This window comes from Acipenser ruthenus, chromosome 5, assembly GCF_902713425.1.
Source record: "Acipenser ruthenus chromosome 5, fAciRut3.2 maternal haplotype, whole genome shotgun sequence".
Lineage (NCBI taxonomy): Eukaryota > Metazoa > Chordata > Actinopteri > Acipenseriformes > Acipenseridae > Acipenser > Acipenser ruthenus.
The window spans coordinates 86790931-86803161 of record NC_081193.1 but is presented as its reverse complement, the minus strand read 5'-3'; the positions used below and the strand labels follow the sequence as shown (position 1 = coordinate 86803161).

At 40.1% G+C, this 12231-nt stretch overlaps 1 protein-coding gene across 2 annotated transcripts in view; it reads left to right on the top strand.

The window, feature by feature from the left end:
- The window catches only part of LOC117403245 (protein kinase C epsilon type), a 161643-nt gene that overhangs the window by 129079 nt on the left and 20333 nt on the right, over nucleotides 1–12231 (top strand). For both annotated transcript variants that reach the window (XM_034921407.2, XM_034005248.3), the window contains one exon: nucleotides 539–693. In XM_034921407.2, coding sequence (XP_034777298.1) covers nucleotides 539–693 — 155 coding nt within the window. The remainder of the gene's footprint in view (nucleotides 1–538; nucleotides 694–12231) is intronic.

The following is a 12231-nucleotide window of genomic DNA, read 5'->3' as shown; positions in this document are numbered from 1 at the left end:
AGTCCATTCTTTCACAGTATCCTTGAATTTAAATACACCAATATGAAGTTAAATACACCAGTTCTGGGATTTAAAAAAAAAAACTTCAATGGAACTCTTTGATCGGCAAAGCGAACCCCTAATTTATTGTATACATCCTGCAGCAATAAATTAGAATTATGGTTCAGTATCCCGTCATTGCCTTTGTCGCTTCCTTCTCAAAGACGTGGCAAAGCAAAGACGCAGTAGCAAACAGTCCTTAATAAAGATTTGAAAAAAATAAGAAGAAAAAGACTATCAGCAACATTTAAAAAGAAAGAATAAATAAATAGAAGTGTGGTAAGAAACTCTGAGCCCTTTCCTGAATCTTTGTTTCTTTGTGTATCTTGTCTTTATTTTGTTGGCTTATTTCTTTTAATTAGTTTCCACGGCGTCCCTTTGACGCAGATCCCTTCGCTAAACCATGCTATGGCTTTTCAGCCCACTCCAGACCCCAGAGAGGGAGAAGAGAGGCGTCCTCAATGACTGCTTGTCTCCTTTTGTGTCTCTTCTATGGCAGGACCGGCTTTTCTTCGTCATGGAGTACGTGAACGGAGGAGACCTCATGTTTCAGATCCAGCGCTCACGCAAGTTCGACGAAGCCCGCTCTCGCTTCTATGCAGCCGAGGTCACATCAGCGCTTATGTTTCTCCACCAACATGGCGTCATCTACAGGTACTTGTTTAGCTCAAGAAGAAATGAAATAGGGGTGCTCCCCAGTGCTGGCCTAGGGCCTCTCCATCTCTTAGCAACTGGGGTTTAGGAGGCTGCTTGTTTGTCAATTTGCTTACATGGGACTTTCCTTCTATTTTTTTTTTTCTTTTCTCTTTTGGTCATTTGTCATTTATGTTTACATATGAATGGTCCCCAGGGAGGCAGCCAAGAGTGTGTGCCAGCTTCACATTATTGAGCGGATAAAGCTTTTTGTTTTTCAAAATGTTTGGCAAACTTCAACCTGGCATAAACAGATCAATGCTATCCCTTCACTACCACCCCCCCACCCCCCCCATCCTGTGCCCACGACTTCCGGAGATTAGTTTGTCTCCCCAGCGCTGCACAATAGGATCACAGCACCACTGATCCCGCTCTCGTCTGCCCTCTTCGTTTTCTGAGCGCCGCGAGGGGTCCAACTCTCCAGTCACCAAACAGGAAGCAGCTCATTTGCTCATTGCAGTCTGGATTTAAGACTCTGCCATTGTCTGGACTAACCAGAGATCAAAACAAAGCTTTATTCCTCCAGTCAATTAGCAGCAACAGAGATTCACAGGGATTAGGAGACAGTTTGAATCTATGAGAGCAAGTATCATTAACAGCCAGCAGAGTCTCCTCTAATTGGGGTTTTATCCACGATGCTCTACTGCAGGCAGGGGCGCGTGCGTTCCTTTAGGGCTCGCATCTAGCCAGGTCATTATTATGCATTGTGAACGGCTTTCCAGTGTCTAGTCTAGAAAAGGCTGTCAGTTGAATCTCTAGGATCTAAATAATACGCTACTGCTTGTGTGCAAAACGTTCAAACTGTAACCCACCCAGCACACACACACTAAAACAAGGGTTTCAAGATTTGCTCACTGTAGAAGAAAAGAAAAAGTAACCAAGGAACATACTGGTTAATTTGTTTAATAAAAACCTACCCCTTTATGAATTTGTGTTTTTAGAAACATTATAGAAACATTGTGACTCTCTTCAATTTTCCTCAATCATTATTCACAAGATTTTGAATCACAGACATTAACAGTGTACACACTTCATGTTTCAATACAAAATCCAATAAAATATCCAGCATCCCAATAATGTAATCGGACCCATTTATTTTATTTTATTTGTTTAAAAAAAAAAAAGTAATAACATTCGTAACACTTCATCATTAAAATGAAATGCAGATTTGTACTCACCTGAGTATCTTAATAGCCTTTAAGAAGTATTCCAACCCATAACTCAACAGAGTACTATACTAATACCATACTGAAACTATTCCTACTGTATTATACAATGCTTAGGGATGTTCCAGCTAATTTGAGCACAGGGAGCCATTCATGTATTTGGTTTCAACAGCATCATCTGGTAACCTTTGGAATTATTACACTGGCTGTGTGTAGATATCGCTTCGGTAACTATAATCTTTTTTATGAGAATTGTCATACAAATATATAGTGGGTCCTGTCTACTCAAGTTATCACAGCCCCAAAGGAGCGGGCGTGGGGATGTGCTGAGCAATTTACTATACTGGAATCCCTAGGAATGCCACCGAGAATGGTGGCTGGGAGTGTATGGAAACTGTACGGATGTTGTTAATCACAAGACTTGGACAATCAATGATTCAAGTCTTTGAAGTAGAGGCTAACACCCAAGGGACGAACATGACTAAAGGGGTTCTCTCAAGACTGAGAATCAGGACAAATCAAGCTTTCCTGCATTACATTTTATAAACAAGTACATTCAATGCAAGATCAGTGAGCCTAGTTCAACACTAAAGAAATTACAATGCAAAGTTGCAAACATGGGAGACACCGCTGCACAGTAGAATGTGCGTGCTTTACTTCGGATGGCACTGATGCATTTGTTTCCTTTGCGTGCTATCTTTTTGAAACAGCCGTGTACGAATTCTGTTACAGGAACAAATATGAACATTTCAAACGGTGTTTGTTCGATTGTTCGATTCTTAAAGTAATTGTTTTCCTCGTCTATTGTTTTCACCCAGCTTTAATAAACTTTTTTTTTTTTTTTCAAACTCAAAATTGTCAAGCCATGTAGTAGAGGTGTGCTGATACTCGTACTCGGAATTGCCTTTAAGAAGCATTTATCGGAAGGTATTAAATAAACCCAGTGATTAACGTGTTGATTTCAAAACAAGAAAAGCTGTCCTTTCTTCGCCTTTACAATTGAGTACCGATCAAAGTCAATTAGCTTCTGCATTGTTTCAAAAGCTGCTTGGAAGCGAATTTTCCTCTCATCCGGGGTGCTGACGTCCTTGGTACTGCAGTATAAATGTCAGCTGTCCTAAACTGGCTTTCTCAAATATAGCATCCATATGTCCACCATTCAAATCTGCATTCAAGCAAATGATGCATAGTTTATAACTGTTTATAAGCCATTGCAGTAAAGGGCCTATTTTGTATGTACCTGGCTTTGTCTTCATATAGCCCCGCGGCACCCAGCTAACAAATATTATATATCTGCATAAAGAGAGAGGGAGTGCGAGAGAGAAGTTGGCTTTAACTTGCTGCGTTCATCTCATCTATGATGTGCTGACTGTTCCAGCCAAGCGCCACTGAGACCGTGGCTGCCATTGGAGGCAAGAAACGGCAGCTTGTTGCTTCATAGACAGGAGCGTGGATCGTGAGCCCACACCTTGGCATGTTTACTGCTGCTGGTCCCAGGGTGACCTTCAGTCAGTTTTCCTGGGGAGACAAATAAAAGCTTCAACAACAAGCTCTAATACAGTGTGTTCAGACTGCCGCCTCGCACTCACCCAGCTATCACATTCTCTTCTGGGAGCGTGTTTCAGCTTGCTGCTGTCCCGTAGATTAGTGTGCCAGGACAAACTGTTTAAAGGTGCGTTTAGAAGGTAATTGACTCATAGCAGCAGAATGGGATTTTAAACACTCTATTAAAACACATTGTGTATTCATGTCTGTTATGAGTTAGGCTGCTTAAATTTGAGACCAACAGTTCCCAAATGAGTAGCACTTGAAGGGGCCGCTGCCTGTAATGCAATATGTGGGCCATTGACTAGTATGTGAAGTGTTTTACTAGAGTTACTAGATCTGCTTTTTTTTTGTTTTTTTTTTAATTCTGATAAACGTGGAACTATTTCCATCATAGTCTAAAGATGGAATTTGATAATCTATTCTTCTCTGGTTTAAAATATCATATTAGGGAAATGCTTAGAACCACCTGTCAATGCTTCTGCTTCAGGCCACATTAACAAATAGATACATGTCTTTTTTACTCTGTTCTTTGATATCTGTGCTGCTGGTTAAATTTGAACCCAACGTGTTTTTATTGTGTTGTTTGTACATTGTAATTGTCTTTTAATACATTATAATGGTCTCTTATTGTTTTCCAGGACCCCTTGTTAACGAGGCCTTGGTCTCAATGGGTAAATCTCCTGGTTAAATAAATAAATAATAAATAAATTAAAAATAACTTTTTTGGCCAATAAACAAATTAGGCTCAACCCGCTGCAGAGTGGGGGAGAACTCAGAAAGAGGGAAAGCAGGGCAATGCAGTCCTTCCTGTTTCTCCCAGTCCAGTTCCATCATGGCAGAGAATACACAGCCTCACCTGAAGAACATGTAATAACTCAAACCCACACACACCAGCAAAGCTGCTCTCAGAATAGACTCTTCCTATGGAAACAGTTTATCAAGACAGTGTTTTATCTAGAGAATCTCGGCACCAGTGATTCACAAGCCCACACAAAGACCTGCACTTGAAACATGATGAGTACACAAGCAGACACACCTGAAACAGAACATGAAGTATGTATAGTGATTAATGAATATTGTGTTGGGTACAGATTCTCCTTGGATATACAGTAGTAGTTTAGACAAACATTATTTTCTATAAAACTAATAAAAATCATTGAGGTGTGCGTTGCATTTCACAAGACATAAACACACAACTGTATTCAACAGAACAGAAATGAGCCTAATAAACAGAAAAGATGGCCCTCGCTTTGCTTGCTCTGTTCTCAAATGTGCAGGCCGGGAGCAGAGTTCACTCAGTGCGTAATGGAAAAATAACTCCAGCTTGATATGAAGCTCAGGAAATGATTTCAATCATGCCTGATTAGTGTGGCCTTTTCCTTTCTGTGTACTGTTTTGTTTTGTTTTGTTTTGTTTTTTCTTCCTAAAAGCACACTGCTTTATAACACTGCCAAAAACCTTGCGGCAGTCTTGACTGCAGTTCTAGTTTAGACAGAGGGGCACACACTATATTAAAGTATGCTTGCACACATTGGACTGACAGGACTTTATTGATTATACAGGGCATGTTACTGGGTGAGAATCCCTGTGCTCTGTCCTGGTCGATGGTGCACATTACCTGCATTCACTGTTTGGGTTATTGTGCCTTGTGTCCCAATCGTATGCAGTCGTGGTCTTGCCCTAACAGTCACCAGCCGCTTAACACAGGTTCTTCTGTATACAGTATCAACCTCTGTAAAACTATAAGAAACGAAGTCATGTGATCAAACACGCCTTTATCAGTGTATGTTTGTCTACTTTACTTGGTTTCTTATTTAGTGTTTTGAAGTTACGGATGATTTACTCTTTTAAACTCTGATAAACCTTTTGCTTCTACCTATGTGAGTGCCGTTTCTCTAGATGCATGTTAATATAGATTTGTGACACAAAGGCAGACTGACACATATTCCAAGATTATGATACATTGAATTGTGCCAAAGAAGGTCATCGCAATGGGACAAGGAATTCTCTAGATATATGGAAAACCACTGTGTAAAATGACATAAATGATACAGAGAACCTCCATATACCAATAAATAAATTGGGCAACAGAAGATTCCTGAGTTTCATCACAATAGGGCAAGGGCCATTCCACTCCAGGTTTTACAGGTAGAATTATATTAATGAATTAATGAATGAATTAATTAATTAATTAGCGCTTTTTATACAATAAGTATCGCAAAGCACTGTACAGTACATAGCAGAAAAAAATAATAAAATCACAATACATGTGTATAGCATACCGTTTTTGCCGCCCTAGGCGGCCGCCTGTTCTGCCTATATGGTTATGTCGGCCCTGACGGTAGCATATGTAATGAAAACAGCAAGGTACCTAGAATGGAGCCCTGTGGAACACCACAGACAACTTCCGATAGTGCCGATTTTACCTTCCCAATAGAGACGAACTGAATCCTATCAGAAACATAAGATTTGAACCAGGATAGGACGAGGCCAGACAGTCCTACTGTGCTTTCAAGACGATTCAGTAGGATGGAATGGTCTACAGTATCAAAGCCAGCACTTAGATCAAGAAGAATTAAAACTGATGGAAAGCCCGAGTCAGAGCTTATCAGCAGATCATTCAGAACTCTGACAAGGGCCATCTCGGTGCTATGGGCAGCACGAAAACCAGACTGAAACTTCTCGAATATACCATTAAGAGTCAGACATTTTTGTAATTCAATTGCAACAGCTCTCTCTAGAACCTTATCTAAGAATAGTAGGTTGGAGATTGGCCTATAGTCATTGAGGACTTTGGGGTCCAAATTGTGTTTCTTAAGCATAGGCTTTACCACAGCTAGCTTAAGTGCTGAAATCTATACCGGAGGAAAGCGAACCATTTATAACTTTTAAAATGTGGGTTTTTAATAACACCAAGAATATCTTTTAATAGTTTTATAGGAATAAGATCAAGAGATCATGTAGTAGCTCTCATATGTTGAACTAGCTCTGTCAGTTCCTGCAAGGTAATCAAAGAAAAAGCCCCCATGGTAGCCTTAATAGAAGGTGTCTGTGGAATCTCATTTCTGATGTCTAGTATTTTATTTTTAAAGAAATGTAAGAAGCCAGTGCAGCTGTGAGAGGAGCCAGTGTCAAGGATAAGACTGTTAGGGGAAGGATTCATTAATTTATCTAGGGTAGCAAAACAATTTAATTAACTACTTCAGGTTGGACTTTAGACACCCCTGAAATAGGGCAAGCGTTCTATTGATTTTAGCAAAACACCTGACTGTACGCACACCAAAGAAACATGACGCGGAGGAATATAATTGAAGTCTCACCTGTGAAAGAAAACAGTTTTGTGCAGTGTTTTCTGCTGCTGCTGCGTTGGACTGGAGGTTGTACAAATGGCACAATTGACACATGTCACTGACAGATAAAGGCACTGTACCCCCCTGTGAAGTAAGAGCAGGCACACACATTCATAGCACCTTCAGTCTTGTGTGCTAGTGTGGAGGTGGGTACTAATTACATCACGCTCTCAAACGGCAGGGGGCGGGGGTCAAACAAGTTTAGTACACCTTTGGATGAATGATATCTTTTAAGGTGATGTTGACATTTTTTAAGCATTCAACCATCAAACCCTGACCTGAATGGTTTCATGATACACCTTCGGAAACCTTTCATCAAGCCTGCCTTATCTCGAAATCTTCTTCTTCTTCTTTAAAGGATTTGATAGAAGGATTAAGTGCTCGGAGTGCAGGCAGTCTTGGAGCTTGTTTGAATGCTTGTGAGGATCAGGAAGCCTATATTTGTGTTTAATGTTCTCAGTTTGGAATGTCAGGATTATAATTTGAGAAAACTAGAATCTGTTTAATACTTTGATTCATCGTTACCCAAAATGACCCAGATTAGAGACTGGTGTGCAAAGCAGTGCAGAAACACAATGAACACCTTGATGCTGTACACCAGCAGTTGTGGTCAGATCAGCAGATTCAATGTAAGGGTCTTCATAGCTAATCCCTCATTTGTTCAGCTAGCTCAGTAACAATCAAATGTGGTGCATTCTCGAATTAACAGTTTATTTGATAAACAGTTTCAAAATTAATTCAACTGGAAGTTGAAACCTTTGGCATCCCCCTTTGATTCTACCAGCCATACGTTGGCCTATTGGCGTGAAACTTAAGTCAAACATAATATTTGTAAATGCAAAACCTGGCCTAAAATCCAATCCATAACAGCTTTATAAACTAAAAAATATCATAATGCTGTGAAATATAATCAAAAACATAAAACATAGGCAAGGCGTTTTTAGTCTGGTACAGATTACCATCAGTATAATCGATCCCAAATGCTCCAGATTAGTCTGCTATACAATGGAGAACCTTGTGGATCCAAAATGCTTTGTAGAAATCAAAGAAGAAATGTGTATGAATAGATAAAGGAATGTTATGGCCAGCAGAGAAATAAAATGGGGGCCACACTGTGACACTGTAATATGAGGCAGTTTGAGTAAAAGAGGTGTACTGTATGTGCATTCAGAGGTATTATTACAGAGCAGTAAGGTGGCTCTCTCTTTTAAAAAGAGCATAGTGGGTAGGAGTGTAACAATACACTAATCTCCTGGTACAGTACATATCGTGATATGCAGATCTCAATGCAATACAGCATGTATCACAAAACATGGGATTGTCCTGATGGGCTACTTGTGTGGTGCATATGTATGGCCATTTAATGATGGACCATATTGTTCAAAAGACAACAATTCAATGGGATAGGGAGAATATGTATTCATGCCAATGATAAAACACACTTCTTCATTCAAGAACCATTCGGTGAATGAAAGGGAGCTCTGTTGTGTTTTTGGTCTTGTATCCCAATACAGACTTACATACTTCTCTTACAATACAATATATCATGCAAGGAAAGTATCATGATTCATCGAGACACAATTAGTTGTTACACCCCTATTATTGGGGGTGTTATACTTATACTCAGACTAATTACAGTTTGAATATTATCCTTATCTAAACACTGGAAAGATATTCTGCTGACGACAGTGAGTCAGCTGTGGTTTCTAAGTGTCAGCCCCAGTCCATGGTTGTGGAATATTTATCACTGTTATATTTTTTTAATACTGAGCCCTGTGTCTGGTTTCTTTTCTCAAAGTACTGCCAGATATTCTGTTTGTTTGATCTGTGACTTGACATTTTCTTTTAATTGTGATAACTGGTGTGATAATTGGTTTCTGGAACTGTTTTTCTGTCAGCACCTTGCTCTTATCATTTTAAGGTTGCCTTTTATGAGTCACTTTAGCATGCGGATAAATGGAAATAAAAACTGACAAATACAATCGTGTAGTCGCTATTGTGTAAAACAGCTCAATACGAAGTAATTAGAGTGCAAAAGCCTTAATGTTTACCAATATATTGATTTTTGATCAGCAGTGGCAGATCTTAATACTGACTTCTTAAGATTTATCAACTTGATTTTCCGGTAACCTCATTTCAGTGTATATTTGTTGCATATGGTCCTCTATAATGGAAAAAGGTGTTGGTATTATCAGTGGTGTTGGTATTACTAGGAGGACAGTCAACCAGGTGCGCTCGCTTAGTATTCCGGCTTGCAAGAACCTAATCTATTAAAACCACTCTTATTTTACCTGTAGTTATTTATTCTTCTTTTTTTCACCTGTTTGAAAAGCACATAGTATGTATAAGCACATGAAAAGAATGAGTACGTGAATGCATAGTACTTATAAGTACGTGAATCTCAATATATTTTACAAATACAGATTTACAATTTCCCTGTTTCTTAGAATTAAATGTACTTAAAGGATTGATATCTACTAGATCAATAAGCTACTAACAACCAAACGAGCAAGATGGGCTGAATGGCCTCCTCTCGTTTGTAAACTTTCTTATGTTCTTATATCTAGATTTGATCAAAAGCCCAGCAACACAGTGTCAGACTGTGCAGGTGGCTCTGATTGGACTCTGGTAAACTTGTGTAAGAGGTTAGACATGTTGGATCCACAGGGGCTTGTTCTCTGTGAATGTCAGCGCATTGCTGTGTGTGTATATTGGCTGCCCTTTGCAATTCCTAGTAAACAGGTCAAAGTGACCAGGGCTGGAAATGAGCCTGGGAAATTGTTGGGTGTTGTCAAGGATCTTTCTTAATCAGGCTGATTTAAAATCTTAACAACGGGGTCTGTAGTACAGTAAAACCAAATGGACACAGGAATGGGATGATACTTTGTTTGTACCCAGTCTTACAGCTGGAGTAGGGATCCACTGCGAGGTGCAGTGCTTTCCCATCCATTTCATTATGTGGGCCCTATTTAGCAATGTTCTCAAACCCCAAAGGCAATCGCAAAACACTTTTGCGGACAGCGCACCAGAATCAGGCGCACGTGTGGGCAAACAGACTTTGCCCACCTATGTGATTTAGCAACACGTATTTTTGTGTCCACTCGGCAAGTTAGCTTCAGCGCTTAACATGGGCTGAACTAGGGGAGTGTCCTCATTTAAATACAAATGTAGCGATTTAGAAAACCATCAAGAGTGTTAGCGTTTGCGTTTCAGTAGACATGTGAAAACCAGCTCTAAACTGTGCGCAAATTACATGGTCGGCTATAAATACCGGTGAAACTACCAGGGAAGCAGGTAAAGAAAAGAGAGAGAGAAAAAAGAGAAATAAAATAAATATGGAGTGCGCACTGGATTAGTGTGATACTTTGTAATGTGATACTTTTTTTTTTTTTATTATTTTCTTTTTTATTATCTTCGCCCACCCCTGCACTGACTCGGGAGGGGCCAAGATGAACACATGCTGTCCTCCGAAGCGTGTACCGTTAGCTGCCCGCTTCTTTACACACTGCAGGGCCACCCAGAGCTACAGCGTCGGAGGACAATGCAGCTCTGGGCAGCTTACAGGCAAGCCCGCAGGTGCCCGGCCAGACCACATGGGTTGTAAGTCATCCTGGATAAGGGAGTCTGGTAATAATAATAATAATAATAATAATAATAATAATAATAATAATAATAATCTACGTGGCCAGACAAAGAGTGGAGGAGGAGGAGACGTCCCTAAATATTTAAGTCATCTGTCTTTTCTGAGCTTGTCTGACACACAGTGTAATTTTGCCTCTACAGACAAACAATCACTGACATCTGCCAACTGCTTCAGGCTGACCTGGAAGGAGACAATGCGGAGAGCACACTGTTTGCCTCTAGCACTAAAGTACACGCACCAACACAGAATAGGCACCTCTATGTGAATCGTAAGGGGACCTATTCTGTCAACGTGCAAGTAGTGTGTGATCTGTGATGCAAACAACTACATCACAGATGTGTATGCAAACTATCGTTGATCTGCTCAGGACTTGTTTATCCTCGCTAATTCGCAGGTGGCAGCTGCGTTTCAGTGGTATGACAGTCTGAGAGGCTGGTTGATAGGGGACAACGGGTATCCAGTGAAGCAGTAGCTACTGACACTGCTGCTCAACCCCACGACCCCTGCCGAACAGAGGTATAACCGTACCTTTAAATGTACTCCTACTGTAATTGAGCGCAAATTTGGAATCTTCAAAATGTGATTCCGATGTTTGGATGTCTCTGGGGGAACACTACAGTACACTCCTCAGAAGGTTAGCAATATCATCCTGGCTTGTTGTGTTTTACACATAGTTCTCCGTAATGGATGTTGAACTTACAGAGGAAAGATTACAGGGTTTGAGGGAAGCAGATGCTGAAATTGAAGCACCAGTGTTGGAGGTTGCAGATGCTGCAAGTGCAAGGCAGGTCAGACAAAGCCTTTTAGACAAGGGTTCACAGGTACGCATGCGGATCAATAAAAAAAATGCTATTATTGTATAAGATGCAAATGTGTACCATCAGTATATCACAGCTCAAAGGTGAGCTATATATGCCTAACTTAAGGAAAACTCCTGATTCTAAATTTTTCGCTCCCCAACCCCCTCTCCCGACGTTTATGTAACTTAATTTTGTATATAGATTACTTTTCTATTTCGTAAGTATTCACTGCCATTTTGAGTTGGTTTCAGTGCAAAGTTAAAACGATTAGCAAACATCAAATAAAGGTGAATACTTACACAGAACTATACAAAAGCAGCAAAATTAAGCCGCTAGCAGAGAAATATCCCAAACATTTTCATGAAAGTGGACGGAGCAGCTTTAATGAGAAACAAACTTCAAATTAACCTTTTGTGCAGAAAATATACCTCTGCAAACACTTGATAATGCAAAGCCTAAAGGGAGGGCGGTTTACAGTTCTGCAGAAGCATGAACCCCGATTTGCAGCTCTTGTGTTAAAAGAAAACACATTAAATAAGCTTGTAGACCCCACTCTTCTGGAATAATCCATAAATAAGGCATGTATAGCCCACCTTCAAACCATGAGCACAAAAATGTACTGAAGGTACGCTTGCGTCTTATACAACAGCTAAGTCTGCATTTTTTTTATTTGTCCTCATGCTTACCTGTGTACCAGTTATGTGAACCCCTGATTATGGATCAAGAGGGTACAAGGTGTTGGAAAGCCATATTCTCTGCATAAAACATGTAGACATAATAAATACTTGTCGCGGTAACTACAGCCTGTCGTCTGCATTTTCTTTGTGACTGGGTGTTCATGGAGACAAACATGGTGATCCAGCGAATTATAAAATACACATGTTTAAATAAGCATCTTTTGAAAAACAAGAAGTTGCCATATCAAGAGGTCATTTTATAAGTAAGAAATAACCCACAACAGGTTCATACCGCACGTCCTGGGTGCGTTGTGA